The sequence below is a fragment of the Neodiprion pinetum genome, chromosome 1 (genome assembly GCF_021155775.2).
Source record: "Neodiprion pinetum isolate iyNeoPine1 chromosome 1, iyNeoPine1.2, whole genome shotgun sequence".
Taxonomy (NCBI): domain Eukaryota; kingdom Metazoa; phylum Arthropoda; class Insecta; order Hymenoptera; family Diprionidae; genus Neodiprion; species Neodiprion pinetum.
The window spans coordinates 20421799-20438034 of record NC_060232.1 but is presented as its reverse complement, the minus strand read 5'-3'; the positions used below and the strand labels follow the sequence as shown (position 1 = coordinate 20438034).

At 39.9% G+C, this 16236-nt stretch overlaps 1 protein-coding gene and 1 long non-coding RNA gene across 4 annotated transcripts in view; one reads left to right on the top strand and one right to left on the bottom strand.

The window, feature by feature from the left end:
* Nucleotides 1–16236, top strand: part of LOC124213275 (MAPK regulated corepressor interacting protein 2) — a 34401-nt gene that overhangs the window by 6130 nt on the left and 12035 nt on the right. For all 3 annotated transcript variants that reach the window (XM_046614450.2, XM_046614439.1, XM_069135782.1), the window contains exons 2-3: nt 734–846; nt 945–1067. In XM_046614450.2, the coding sequence (XP_046470406.1) occupies nt 734–846; nt 945–1067 (236 nt within the window). The remainder of the gene's footprint in view (nt 1–733; nt 847–944; nt 1068–16236) is intronic.
* On the bottom strand, nt 4721–7471 carry LOC124213270 (uncharacterized). The gene is made up of 3 exons (XR_011177044.1): nt 7089–7471; nt 6919–6989; nt 4721–6803 (listed from the first exon to the last, which is right to left on the bottom strand). It is a non-coding gene; the product is annotated as an uncharacterized lncRNA (long non-coding RNA).

Sequence of the window (16236 nt, the reverse complement as noted above, 5' to 3'; positions counted from 1 at the left end):
CAGTACTCTCTATAGTGGCGGCGCGCGCATGCTGAAACTGCCGCGCGGAAGCCTACTTTCAGCGTTAAATTAAAATTATAAATAATGGAGCTAGAATTCCGGGAGTACGGAGTTTTTCATCGGAAATTTCCTCCTCTTTTAGGATCTTTTTTTTAAATTTCGCCATCACTTATAATTTTTGAGTTATAGCCAAAAAACGAAAGGGCGTTTTTTTTTTTTAGTTTTTTGTTAATAACAATCGTAATTTTGATCGGCAGAAAAAATCCAAAAAACTCCTTTTTCGGGTTGTGATTCCGGATCGAATGAGCTATCGCTCATATTTTTACGAGACCTGTAACTAATTTTCGCAGAAAACTCACTTCTCGACTAGACTATACATCTGGTGTTCTATTTTTACAGTTGCAAAGATTTCCACAACCTGTCAGGTTAAAGAAAAAAATTCATTCAAGTTAAAGCTTATAACGCTGCCTAATTAATAATGCAGTTTCATGAAAAATTATTATTTTGCAGTTTTAGGATTGTCTTAAATGTGGTGAGCCCTAATGTAGCATAATATATAAACTTATATTTTGCAGGGTCAACTCCTTCGGTCATTCTGAGGCTACTAAAATTCAATATTTTGTTAGGGTCAATGTTACTAACATCAATCTCATAACTTTAATTCCAAATTTTCCAAAACTACAATTGTCACAGACTTTAGAATCATATTGAGCTTATGATCTTTCAATTCCAGCGGAAGATCTCAAATGACAGCGATGAATGGGAAACGACCATCTCCCATTCCGGCTAGGCTACAGCAAGAACCACCAACTCAGCACGATGATCTGATAGCATACATCTGTGAATGTAACTATGAACAGTTGAGCTATTATTACTCTAAATAATGTTTCACCTATATCGGCTCCGATCTATGTAATTGATCTCCATTCCTTTGTCTTATCCAGCATGGAATCTGGTATCCAAAGAACTCGATATGTGCCACCAACAGCTTAATAATTCTACGAATTATAGAAACGGAGCATCAGTAACCTATTATCAAGAAAGAGAGCCTAACCCCCAGCTGAAAGGTATTCAGTTATCATAGTATTTTATGTTGCGCTAGTATGGTTTTACCATCTTTTTCTCTTGTGTTCCATACTTGCAGGAATTATTCCTGTACCAGTATAAAAAACTTATAAACCATACTTTTGTTGCATAAAGTACCGTGCGCACCGTGAAGGTAAAGTCTCTTTACTCCTCGTGTATTTGCAATATTTGTCTTTGGCTTGTACATACCTCGTCTATGACTCATATTGCAAACGTACACTCGGCGTTAGTAGACGTGCTTTACCTCTTTGATGCACAAACTACCATTTACTTATTTTGCTTCAATTTTTTCATCACAAATTGCCCAATGCCGTTGATTTTCCTTAATGGAAGTTAGTGGCAAAATTAGCAATCTTGTGCTTCACATGTCATTATTGTGCTTCATTCATTATATTTGTCTGATTTAATGATTCACTAATATTGTGTAGAAAGATCTTAAACGCTTTTTAATATGTGCCTGCTAATTATCTCCTGTACTGCTTATTGCTTTATCCACTTTCAATATTACAACAATCGACATTGATCAGCATTGTTGAAAAAATATTATTACGCTATATTTGCTACCATCCCACTCATTGCATTATAGGAAATCTAAATCTATTTCTTCTTTTACCGAACATTATTATAATTAACTGAAAGCGTTGCATGCCAATCCCATTACGCTGTGACTTGGCTGATGCAAAGGATCAGTCATTCATTGTAGTTTTCACACTTTACAAACGTAAGACTACAAGATAATACTTGAAAATTGTTGTCGGATTGTAAATAGCCCCAATTTGCGAAAGTCACTAACACTTTGATTTTACGTTTGAGATACGCGGAATTAGATATTTGGAGATGTATACGTCAATGTCGAAATCGACCAGGGCACCACCTTAGGTATTTTGCAGGTACCTCCTGAACTGAATCCACGGCATTCAGAGATATTAAGCTCCAGAAAAAAAATTGATGCACTCTCATAAAAATTTTGATAAAATGTATAAGTGTGCTGTTTTATACGTATCAAAAGAAGTATTCACATCCGACCAACAGTGAACTAGTAAGAACCATTCAGAAGTTGGAATTGTTTGTGACTTCCAAAATTTTTGTTGGTTTTGAAGCGAATGCTGGGTAAAACAAAAATGAAATATTGATGGCCATAATCACATTATTATTATTTAATGTAAGTGTGTTAAGCACGTTGGCCACATATTTTTGATAATAAAGTAGACAAATATTATGAATTTTCTCGTCGACCAATAGTGGATTAATCGAATATACAAACCTTAATAACAGATTACCTTTTATAATACAAAAATCAACATAAAAATCGGAAAATTTTCGTGAATGTACAGAGAAAGGTTTACAAAAAAATAAGCTTTACAGTTTTTTATTTAATTTGAATGCTCAGATCACAAAAAAAATCCTATTTAATGGTTTTTAGTTCATTGTTGAGCTAATACTGTTATAATATAAAACTGTCTAACATAAAACAGTATGTGCATAAATTTTACCAGAATTTTACCACCAATATGAGAAGAATTTTTATGGCACGGCCAAACTGTATATCCTGAAACAAAATCCTATTTGGATTCTAATTCCAACTTTTTATCTCAACCCCTAAATCCCTGACCAGGGGATGAATTTCGATATTTAAAATATATACCACATTTTTGATACATTTTTAGTACATATTTTTATTGTGGGACTAATTATTAGAAAAATCATCTGTACTTAATGGGGAACTTACAAGTAACAGCCCCTAGTATAACTCACCAATTTTGTTGAAACTTGACATTATAGAGCAGGCAAAAATTTTTTAGTTATATTTTGTATTTTTTCACAACAGCAATGGTGGAGTTTTAAGAGTGAAAAACACGCCTTGCATTCGCTACCTTATAGAATTACCGAACTAGCCGAAAATAGAAAATTTCACAACAAATATTTCTTACGAAAATGGTAGGTAGTCGAAAAATATGTCAATTCATAGAACTCGATAGACCTCAGTTGAAGGTTCCAAGGTCACAGAAGCTCAACTTTGAAATTTCTAAGGGAAGCTTATATTTTAAGCACAGTTTCAAAATCCTCTCATCAATTACTCAATAGAAGGTTTTATGATAGTTATTGCCAAAGTTCATCGTTTAGGAGATAAAAATTGTTACAGATGTGAATAAACAGAAACAAAAAAGGAAACACAATTTTTGATGAATCACTGGATCCAGAGATATCGATTGCAAAATTTAAAATTGGATCAATGCTGGACTTTAATCTTGAATCAAAAACTAAAATAACGAAAGCAGCGTGGGATATCGCAACAGCTTTTTGTTCCTTTTTAATTAGAGTTAGAGATAAGCTGTAGAGTGATGAAAAATTTTCTTTACTCGTCTCGCTCTTTACCAAACTCAGAACAACAACTGTGAGAAGGTGGCAAGAATCTATTTCCGTTTTATTTCTCAATTTCTTTAAATAACCCTCCTTTAGTTTTCATCATTTGAAATTTTTTTTTCGGTTTTCGCTTTTTATCTAAAAAAAAAAATGGCAAACGACTTCAAACTTACAATTAGATAATACCCAGCTATGAAGTAGTGCTCCAATTCTATAGATTATATGTGGGACAAACGGCTTCTACACAGGCCTGAGGGCTGTCCCTATCCTTTTCCACAGAACGCGGTGTAATCATATTGCAGGCGCTGCAATCTCGAAGACCGGGGTGTGCAGGGTGTGCAACAAAGAGGAATATATAAAAGCCTTCTCCTCACTAGCGCCATGTGCCACATTTTCAGAGCACGGTTTTAGAGACGGAGTGCCCAGACCTGTGTAGAAGACCGTGGTGGAACCATAGTCTTATAGAGATAGACAGTCCGGTCCGTGCACCGAGCTGAAGCCCTAATTAGAAAGAGAAAGCAACAGCGGGTGACTGATGTCTCACTCTAATCCGTGACTTGCGGGGGGAATACTTACAATTAGCTTATACCTAGTGATGCAAAATGACGGTCATTTGACATCATTTTTTCTCAGCTATTTTTTCTAAATGACCGTCATTTTATTATACTTCAATTGACGGATACAAAAGACCGTCAAATGATGAAAACCCCTCTCTAGTTGCAAAATGACGGTCATTTTTTTTCGGTCACGAATTGGTCATTAATTTTGTAAAGAATTTTTTTTTGAGCGCAGTTTTGATGATGGATTTCATATAGCGGTATATAGAAGCCGAAAAATGTCATTACGTCATACTGGAAGTGAAAATATTGCCAAAATACTTTTAGTTGAGATTTAAAATATCATTATTTATTTATCTTTATATATTATTAAAATGATTTTGTAGTACAGCATTTTTATGTATCACAAAATTTTACACATTTGCTCCGTTTTATAATCATACAATATATAACAAAACCATAAATTCTCATTATATATATTTAATTAACAGCCAGTCAACTGTTTTTCACGTAACATTTTTTTCGTGCACGGCACGTTTGTTTATTTTATACTCGCTTATAAATATTTTTTTATGACAATGCTTCAATATATCTGTGAACATATTCTTATTCTTATAGAATCTGAAATAATATCATCTTTGCTAGCCATAGATATATCTAGTCAATGTTCAATCATTAAAGTTTAGAACTCTCCTATTTTTTAACAGCAAACCCGTCTTTCTTGACTAGGTCGAATCATTGAATATTGTAATGTCTTCTCCCTCGTGTGTGTCAAGATTGTCATCAGAAGAAAACTCTTTCTCAGTGGCTGATACAATGTCTTCCTCATTTTTTTGTTCTTTTTTTTTTACGTCTCGGATGTAAAAGTTCTAAATTGTGGGCTATATAAGTTATCATCGCGGCTCGTTCAGTCGAAAGTCTTTCTCTTTTAGAAGAATGAATTCACCCAAAGGTGCTAAAGGACCGTTCCGCACCAGCTGATGTAGCTGGCAAGTCGAGAATAGGTTTCTACTAGCAATTCTACAGAGCTTTGTAGTGTCGCACATGGCCTTCCACCACTTTTGTGCCGAAGTTATAGAAATAGCTCTTCGTATATACTCTTGACTCAAAATTCCCGTATTCGTTGTGAACTCAGTCAATTCTTGATGAAGTTTATTTTGATCCAATCCGAATTTATTTGCTAACTCGAAGATGAGGGCAATCCCATCCACCGAATCATCGTCGCTTAAATGTTGACCTTTCAAGACTGGGTCGAGAATATTCGCAGCAAAGTCAACTCGATTGATCACCATGCTTCATCGTTTGTCGAATAAAGAAAACATTTCTTTTGTCTCGACATCTGTCAGTACGCGTAGAGAAGATTCTTTAAGCTCCTTAGCGAAGTGATTCCTCAGCTCGTAGAAAGCTTCGGGGACTAGGCTTAGTTTAGGATTGTCTCCTTCCAACGTTGTGATCCATTTTCCCACCTGTTTGAGCAAACGCAAAGTCTTGAACGTCACGAATCAAAACTCCTCTCCCAAGATAATATTTTTTATTAAAGCATTGAAATGGCGATCCGCATTTTGAGAAATTGCTAAAGCTTGCAGATTATGCTTATTTTCTAGCAAACTTTCCACACAGAAAAGCAGAGACCCAAGTCTTGTCTTGACCGGAAGCTTAAGAGTTGTTGAGATATTGTTTTGGTCTTGCTGTTGAATCTCGGCAAATGTGGCTGATCCTATGTGTTTATCTTTAATTTCTTTGACGATTGCTGTTCCATTCATCGCGAGTTTGTCAGTTGACGGTTGAGACATCGTGTCTTTGATTAAGAGATCTAAAATGTGAGTGACGCAGCTGTAGAAAGTGATATCGTGCTCCTGATACTGGCCCTGCAGTATTCTCCAGGTACATTTCATCGTGGCTGCGTTATCAGTACAAACTCCAAGTAACTTTTATGGTCCGATAACATCAATGACTTCGCTAATTTGTTTAGCAATATATTCCGCAGTCTGAGCATTAGTTGTTGTCGCAATCGTTAAAAAATACTATACCAGGAGCCGTAACGATGAAGTTGATTATTCCTTCGTTACGTATATTGGACCACCCGTCGCATTTCAATCCAACAGAATCAGCAATCTGAACTTTTTCGTCAACATCTCGTTTTACTCTATCATACGATGCAGTCAATAAAGTATTGGAAAATTTCATACCTTGACGGCAACTTATAGGATGGACGCAAAGCTCCGAAGAAGTCCTGCCAAAATACACTTTGGGTTATATTGAGAGCAGTTGCTGAAGTATATATAGTCACAGCGAGAAGTTTAAGGCGTCCCTGTTCGAGTTTTGACATTCTATCACAGAATTTAGCCATGTGTGACGTTATTAGTTCATTTTTTCCTCGAAACACTGATGCTTCCTCTCAGAAATCAGAAGTACTAGATGCACGAGTACCAGATTTACACGAAATTTCAGTTTTATCGCTGATGTTTGTTACGGATTTAACATCAGCGTTAGACTCCGAGCTGCAATTAGTGATTGACGAATTCTTTTTGCTGCTGGAAGAACTCTGTGACTTGCGTCTTTTCTTCCGTTTCTTTTTCGAATTCGGTGAATTCTTATTTTTCAAAACATTCTTTACTGACAAAGGGCAGCTCACATACGAACGTTTCAGATGCTCTGCCATCCTTGTGACGTGATATGCGTAGTTTTTACCACAGTAGCGGCAATTGAAAACTTGCAGTTTTTTTTTGGCACAAGTCCTCCGGCAATGAAAGTCTTCTGAATCAGTTTTTTGAGACGTATGATCGGGATGATAACCTAAAACGTGACAAAAGATATTACGTATAATTTAAATATAAACATATGGAATTTCCTAATCTCCCGTTCACCGTGTATGTATCATAATATCATATAGTAGCTTGTAATTTCTAACCTCTGTTTCTGTCGCCTTGAAATACAGTACGCGATTCCTGCATCCAATTTGCAATCAACGACTCTGTTATTCTATAAAAAATAAAAATATACGGTTACAGAGTCATAGATTTTATAATATCTTAAAAATTAAACTATAATATTATTTGCATTTCTTAAGATTTTTCTTACCTTGCTGAAGCAAACGACATAAGACATGTAGGTTGTAGGTGAGATAGGTTAGAATTCACAATTACGACTCACGCGTTAGCCGCGGCCATTTTGGTCAATTGGACATAAACCAGTCATTTTTGCAGCCATCTTGTGACGGTCATATGGTGACGGTCCCACTTTTTCGATCGTGGAACAGACAGGTCGGACTCCCGCTGTCACTTTCTCTTTCTAATTAGGGCTTCAACCTGGTGCACGGACGTCGCAGTCTATCTCTATAAGCCTATGGGTGGAACATGGTTGGTCGAAAGTTTCGAAGGCGCTCTGTGCAATTCTCTAACCTTAAAGCACGGAGCATTAAAGAGAAGCACAATCTTGGTTGGGTGTCGAATCGAAAGTGGTCCCAAAAAAATCTGCCGGGCGGTAGCGCTGTGATCGGCCCAGACCCTCAGTATCCGTAGTAGGCGGGAAATACAAACCTGGAAATGAAGTTTACGCGATTTATGTATAAAACGAACCAATTTGAACATAATGGTCCATGCAATCAGAAATTTACTGAAAATCATCTACTACAATTGGACTGTGACGTAGGTGCGTGACGGAAAATATATACTTACAATGCTCCGTGGCTCCGTGCCTCTAACGCCAACGCGGAAACCGCCATTTGCAAATTGTCTTCAACATGGCCGTTATGCCGGATGCGGAGGGTCTGGAGCGATCGGAACGCCACCTGGATGCTAAATGAAAAAAGGTACCATATTCGTAGTCAGAGATTGTGCTCCTCTTTAATGCTTCGTGCCTTAAAGGGTATGCGAAACCTTGGTGTTCGGAAAACAAGCCAATTTTCAAGTTTTTATCCTTAGGTATTGGGATTACCGCACGTCTCGTTGACGTACACAATTTCGGCGACTGGAATCCCCTAAAATAAGAAATGTAAAATCTACTTTTAACACAATGATAAAGCTACAGATCATCGGATATTTTGTGGGAAATTGCACTATTTTTTTTTATAAGTTCGATAATTTTAATTAACGAACAGAAGAACATTTCAAAAAATCATTCGAGGGAATCGGTAGAATATGTTATAAAAACTATGTCCACTCCCAATTGGAAGTAAATCGGAAAAATAGATCTTGAGATATCACGCCTGCCAGATCGTAAAATATAGTTTCTAGATAATCGCAAAAAAGTAAACACACAAAATCCACATTTTTTATATACATTTTGGGGTTTGCTCAATATCTTTCATGGTTCTTTGTAATTTTGGATATGGGGAATACCAATATGATATTTATTTTGCGCTGAAATTGTTTTTTTGTCAAACAAAGTTTTAAATTGAAGATGCATCTTTTTTGATTTACAAAAGGAAAGGTTTCCTTCATTTTTCTGCTTGTTCCATTAGCAATGGCGATATTAATATCGAACTTTTAATGATAGAGAGATTGAACGATAAGTGAAATGAATGGAGCGACAAGTCACAAATAGTGAGATAAACTTTCATTGATTATATCCCCATTATTAATAGAGCTAGCAGAAGAATGTATGAAAACTTTTTTACTGTCAATTCAGAAAAGAACATCTTCCATTAGAAATTTTTTTCTGTAAAATGAATTGCTTCATGGTAATTTTCATTGAATCGATTGAACTGTAAGAAAGCGCCTTGATGTATGGACTACTGGTTTGAGATAAAATTACAATTATTTTTCATATCTTCAATCTGCGATTCCCGTGCCATATAACAATCCCTCAGTAACAGTATGTCCTCTGCTTCCTTTTGGGCTGATCGATGATTCCCTCGATATTATCTCCGTACAATGTTGTCATCTCTATGCGCTACCCATCGATTTCTTGGCACTTCAAAAATTGTTCAATTTCATTCAAACCAATTCCAAGTAATCGAAAAGAAAAACCTATTCGTTAATTGAGATCGTAGGCTTGCTGAACTTCATCGATTTTGGTGTTTGCCACAACTTTGGTAGGCTCACTTGTCACACGAAATCGGTAATTGAAAACCGAGCCCAGTAATATGTATGTATGTATGTAATCTTTATTGTTCCCCTTGGGGTTACAAGGACTTCCCTTTTCCTCTTCCTTTACAATATTTTTTTACATGTTTTCTTAACCTATTCTTACCCTAATTCTTACTTCCTACCTTATCCTTACTTGATTTCTAATTGCCTGTGTCCTGTACCATTGCCTTGCCATTCCCTTACTTTCCCTCTTATCCTTTTCTTACTGTTTATCCTTATCTTTACTTAACCTTATCCTATTTTACCTTATTCTATTCCCTAATTCGTCCTTATCCTAATCGACTTCCATTTCCCATTCATCTCTCACTCTTTCATTCTCTTGTACATCCCTGATCCGTTCCAATTCTCTCATCCAGACTTCTCCCCCCCCCCTCCTCACCTAACATCTCCCTCACCACCTCCTGCCAGCTTTCCTCCCTTCTATCCCAGCCTACGCACCTTTCCCATACGTGCTCCCATGTTTCCTCCTCCCCCCCGCACACCCTACACCTTCTCTTTTCCTCTTCTTCCCAGTACCTTGCCTCCTTCATCTCGCTTCCTAACCTAAATCTTGCCACCCTTATCCACCTGCTTTCTCCCCATCCCTTTCCCAGATATCCTGGTATCCCTTCTCCTTTCACTAGCCTGTACCATCTGTTGTACCTCGATTCCCTTATTTTCTCCCACCTCTCTTTTCTCTGTTCTTCCCTCTCTCTCTCCTCTATTTCCCTAAACTCCATCTCGCCCCTCTCCCTTCTCGCGACTACCTCTCTACTCTCTGCTCCCCTTTCCGCAAAGAAACTTTCCCTTTCTCTTTCCCACCTCGATCCCTGCCTCCCAGCTTCTGCCTTGTCCCTTATCTCTTCCCAGCATCTCCTAGCTAACTCGCTACCCTCCCGTCTCTCCAGCTTCCTTTCAAAATTCCATGCCCTTCTCCCTGCCCTAATCCTTAGTTTCTCCCTCTGTAGTTCCTCCCTTACTAGATATCCCGGTGTTCTCCCATCCACTCCTAATGTCCATCTCAAAAATCTATCCTGTACCGCCTCGACCGCCCTCCACTCCCTCCACCCCCATATCTCCGATGCATACTCTATGACCGTCCATACTAGCCTGTCAAATAACCAAATCCTTTTTTCCCAATCCCTCCCAAACCTTCTTTTTCCTATTCCCCATACCTGCCTCATTACTACCCCTGCCTTCCGTACTCTCTCTTTCACCTGTGCTTCCTGTCCCCCATTGCACTTTACTCTATACCCTAGATAGCTGAACTCTTTCACCTCCTCTATCTTTTTCCCTTTCCATCTCCAATCTATGTTTTTCCTTCTACCGCCTCCTTTCCTAAATCTCATAACCTTTGATTTCCCTACATTTACCGTCAGCCTTTTCCTATCCATATACCTTTCTAACTTCCTAATCATTACCTCCATTTCCTCTTCACTTTCCGCTAGTAACACTATATCATCCGCATAAGCTAACGTGCATACCCTGCCGCCGGCTAACTCCACCCCCCCAACCCTTCTCCCTCTCCCCATTTCCTCTTCTACGAGACCTTATATAGAGTTGGCATCAAAGTCACCCCCCTATACTCTTCTACCCTTTTCCCCTCCCCCTTCTTAACTATCGGCGCTATCAATCCCTCCCTCCAATCCTCTGGCCAGCCCTCCCCCACCCAAACTCTGTTACATGTTTTCCATATCCACTGCTCCATTTCTTCCCCCCCATACCTCCATACCTCGCTAACTATTTCATCCCCCCCTGGTGCCTTTCCATCCCTCAGCTTTCCTATCACCTTTTTAATCTCTTCCTTCTGCAGCTCCCCTTCCCCGTCCCCCTTCCTATTTACCGACTCCCCGCCTTCTGTTACCTTGCTTTCTACCCCGCCTAATAATCCCATGAAATACTCCCTTCACTCCTGATCTCCTATTTCTTCATTCACCCTCTTCCACTTCTTTCTTTCCCTATCAACTATCTCCCATACCTTGCTTTCTGTCCTTGCTTCCGCTGCTTCTTTTATGAATCCCTCATTTTCTTTCTTTTTTCTTTCCTCGCATAGCCTATTATATTCCCTTCTTTCCTTTCTATACGCGTCCCCTTCCCCCTCCCCCTTTCTCCATTTCCTTAGACTCTGCCTAACTTCCGCTTTTTTTCGCCTACATTCCTCATCCCACCATCCCTTTTTCGCTTCCCTCCCCCTCCCTCCTACATCTAAGGCTCGTCTAAACTCCCTTATTCTTTTCTCTATCTCTTTACCTACATCCACTTCTCCTATCCCCTCCCATTTGACTTCTGTTCTAAACCTCATCCTACCCTCCTCCGTCCAGTCTCCTCTACTAGTTCCCCCTACTCTTTTTCCCTTCCTTGTCCTAGCCACTGCCCCCCTCAACCACACTATTACCGGGTGATGATCCGAGTCAACCCTATCCCCAATCTCTATCCTTTTGACCCTATCCCTCACCTCGATGTCTCCTATAGCGTAGTCTATCACTGTCACCCCTGCCCCTCCTACATACGTAAATTCCCCCTCCTCATCCCCCTCTATGTTCCCGTACATTATTGCCCATCCTGTCTCCTCTAAAAATTGCACCAGCTGCCTACCTTCCGAGTTTATTTTCCTGTCCTTTGATTTCCTACTCCTACTCTCCTCCTCTCCTTCTCCCCAGCATCCTCCCCCCTCCTGCCCTGTCCTGGCATTAAAATCACCCCCCACTAACACTTTTACCCCTCCCTCTATCTCTTCTGCCCGCTCCTTCAATTCCCCTATCTTCTCTTTTAGGTCCCCATTTACGTATATTCCTACTACTACCCATTTTTCCCCCCCTACACTTATTTTCCTTGCTATCATGCCCTTTTTTACCTCTTCCCTCCCTCCCTCCCCACTTACTATCTCCCTTCTTAGCCCTGACAGCATTCCGCCTATTGCTCTTCCCTTCCTATTTTTTCGAACCGCATACTGCACTTCCCATTTATACCCTACTGGCAACTTATTTCTAATCCTTTCCCACCCCTTCTTTTCTATCCATGTCTCCATTAGAAATATTACATCCCACTCCCCTAGCTCCCTCCAGAAATCTTCATCCTTTCTCGCGAGCCCCGCCACATTCCAAAAAGCTACTTTCCACCCCTCCCTTTCTGTCTCGCGTACTCCCCGCTCTCTCCTCCTTATCTCCCTCCCCACCTGCCTCTGCCCCCCCCCACTACCCATTCCCCCGACTGCCTTTCCCTACGTACCCTTCCCTGTGCTTCTATACTTCCCTCTTGTCTTTCCTCGCTTGCTGACCTTTTCCTATCGCTTTCCCCTACTTTTCCCCTTCCCTCCCTTTGTCCCCCTTTCCTCGCTCTCCCTGTACCGTCCCTCAGCACCTCTCCTATCTCATCCCACTTCCACATTTTCCCTTCTATCCAGATCTTTGCATACCCTATTCTTACTCTGTTTCCCCTTCTCTCCTCAATAGCTGCTATCTCCCTCAACTTCCATTTCATTCTTCTCTCTGCCCAGGTGAGATCCTCGTCTATTCTGTCCTCCCTCCCTTTGAGTAGGCTTTTTCTTCCCATTACCTGCCTGTTTTGCTCCCTATTTCCTAGTCTTGCTATCCATATCCCCTTTTCTCCCCCCTTTTTCGCGCCTACCTCCCACATATCCTTTACCTCGACCTCTACCCCTATCAGCTGCAAAATCTTTTTCAACTCTTCCTTTTCTCTTCCCTTCTCAAGTCTCGCTCCTCTCACTACTATATTTCCCCTTATTTCTTCCCTTTCTTTCCTCTCTATGGCCCACTCCATCTCTTTTAATCTATCTATTGTTACCTGCGCCACTTCCGAATTCCCCTGTACCTGCCTTTCTCCCCCTCCTTCTGCACTCTTCTTTTCTAATTCTATCAGCCTCTCCTTTACCCTTTCCATCTCCCCCCCTCTCTGCTCTTCCACCTCTTCTAGTCTTTTACCTAGATCCCTTATCATTTCCTTCATCTCCCTCCTCTCTACTTCCCACTGCTCTTCCCTTCTATTCATTTCGCCTTTAATCTTTTCCATTTCTTCCCTGATCCCCCTTCCCTGCCCTTTGACCTCCTCTAGACCTATCTTTAGCTCTTCCCTAATCAACCTTAGCATATCTTGTATACCCCCTCCCTCTGCCTTCCCTTCCTCCCCTGTCTTACTCTCCGGCGACCGGTGCACTTTCCTGCTTTTCCCAAATACTCTTTCTCTTTCCTGCAACTCGTCTACCTCCTCCTCCCCTTTTTCCCCTTCCTCCTCCCGCTTTCTCTTCCATAAGTCTAGCACCGTCGCCGTCAATCCCAGGCTATGCCTTCTATCCCTCCCTAACGCTGCTACTGCCCCCGGCCTACCTTTCTTTTTCTCCTCCTCTTCCCTGTTCGCCCCTTCTTTTTGGCCACCCGCGTTACTCATACTCTTTCTCTCCTTCACCGCTCCCTACCTTATCTATCCGCCGCCTACCTGTCTACTCTATCCCCCTTCTTACTCCCTAGGTGTCACTGCCTATTCCTATCTTATCCGAATCGTTGCCGTCCGCCTGCTCTTTCTGCCTAACCTCAAAACTCTTCCCCTTCTTTCTTTTTCCCCCGCCCTTCCCTTCTAACCCTGCCTCCCTATTCCCTTCACCCGACCTCCCGTCTATGTCTTCCCCGCTCCTTCTCTGCCCTATTTCCTTTTCTCCTCACCTTTGCTATCCTGCTAAATTCTCGCCTTTTCTCTCGCACTCTTTCGCACACCTGTCACTCACATTCAAAACGGAAACGGAAGTCCCCGAGCCCAGTAATATTCACTACTGTAAATTTTAACTTTCCGTTACTCGACTTACATTTTACAATCCTAATAGCAGAAAAGACTGAGAAAGTTCACGATGCGATACTTTACGTCCAATAGACTTTTAAAAATAATTTTTTAATTGTAGTACTCGTGATCGGATCATCGCACTCTGATATCCATCGAACTGGTGGATCCTGTTTTGTTTTTTTATTGGGACTAGGACGTCCAAGGAAAGCTTTAATACCTTTGTGTCCAGAATGCGTTCGCTTCATAATTTTTGTTGCGTTCTAACGTGTCGTACGTGAATCTGTACTGTAGCACTGAATGCGAGTAACCAAATAATGCTAACAAACGTCGGTTTTGTTTTATTGGGGTAGGCAACTGCAAAAATTTATCTGTGAGAAAACCTACTAAGACAAATTAGTACTCCAAGGTTTACCTGTAGGAATTGTGGTATTACAAATTCATGTTCCAAAAATTTACCTGTGAGAATACCTGGTAGGGCAAATTCATATTGCACCTTGATAACTTACGCGATACGCACCAGGAAAGAGGGTTTGGAGTTATAAAATTCCGTGGAAGCGACGAACCGTCGTGTCCTGATCTTTAACTACTGCAGGGTAAATATAAATGTATACACGCCGAACATCGGCGCACACTTACATATAGTTTCTATCCTACGGTACAATCTATATGTGGTGGTGCAATCGCGCGTTCCTGTCAGTGTTCAATATGTCTCGATTGAAAATAATTGTAACAAAAGCACGAATTTGAAGAAAGTGTTTTAAAAGGGACGCTTCAATTTTCAAGATGTTGAGGCACCACTGAACTGACGTGCATTTTCACATTTCGTGACGTCATAAACACTTACAGCGTTCCTAAACGTTGAACGTTTATCGGCAATGATAAAGTGCTACAAGTTTTGTCTATCTTGCGATCCATGCACTGAATGCATGCCCCATAATGAAACACTTTGATAGTAATATCACAGCGTACGGTATATTATTCTAGATATCGTTATTATATTTCCCATTGGTATTATTATTCTCTCATGTTTCTGCAGGAATCTGTATTTGTCTCATTCGTATCTGCAAAATCTATTTCTGAACAAAATACGGCGGTCGATTCATCCGTATTCATATTCCATTACCTTATCTAACAATAAGCTTCTGACATGGACTGAAGATGTATCCTATCATTGATAGCAATCGAAGCTATATGTATATCTATCGGTAGAGGCTGTAAGTTTCGTATCATCTCCTGGTTGAATAGTTTAACCAGTGGTCGTAATATGCTTCGGATGAATCTTAAGAAATAGTGGTGAACGTAAGCAACAATATGAATAATCATGCTGGTATATTAGGTTCGATATTATATTTCGAGTTTAATGAAGATAACCAGTGCTTATTCTGGCAAATAATTCAATACAGGAAACGTCTTTTGAAACCGCCCGGTTCGAGCTACGCGGTGAACACTGGCACCAACACATGCACAACTTTCTTCTTCTTCTTCTCCCCAGTGGCTATTCCCCAATCGAGGATCTGCCAAAATGCACAATTTTTATCTTAGCCAAGCGTAGCGGACAAATGCTGCAAACGAAAACTTGTTCATGGGTGGCGCTGACGGTCACCGCGTGGCTTGGACGGAGTGGTTTGAACAGAAGTTCTCTGTATAAGTGCCGCTGTACATTTGTAGTCAATTGAATAAATTTTCGACACATGATAATATAACACATATGTATAGTAGAACATGAAGTTTATGCCATACGATTTTCTCACATAGTGTAGGCTTTTTTTAAAAAAAAAGAATTTCCAGAAGTCGGCAAATTCTCGTTCTTCTCATAGCTTTCATTTTTCCAAAACTGTTTTAATTTTTTGGGCTTGATAATTTTATTTCAGATTGTGAACGTGTGAAGAAAAAGTCAATAAGATTCTATCATTTCTAAAATGAAACACTTTTTATCTTCAAATCTACCGATCAAAACATCTTGCGGAAAATAAGTTTTCAGAAACATCAGATGTTTAAATAAATCGCATATGTAACCAGATGTCAGCAATATTGCACCGACCACGAAGTTGTTAGCTACTTTTTTTAAAGTAAATTATACATATTTATAGGAAACTTCATTTAACATGTTAAATTTTTAACTTGTTGCGCCGAGCTGATGTAAAATGTGTAACAAGAAAACCAGATTCAAATTAAATAATGCCTAAACAGCTCAGGGCTAAATTTAGTCATCGGATAGCCGATCAAGAATTTTTGGATTCCAATAGGTAATGTCATTTTCAACAAGTAAACAAAATGTTCCTGAGGTCACTACTCAGTTTTCAGGCATCCAACCCTTACAAAATTGGCGTTTGACAGTACTTCATTCGAAAAACTGAGTGACTAATTAT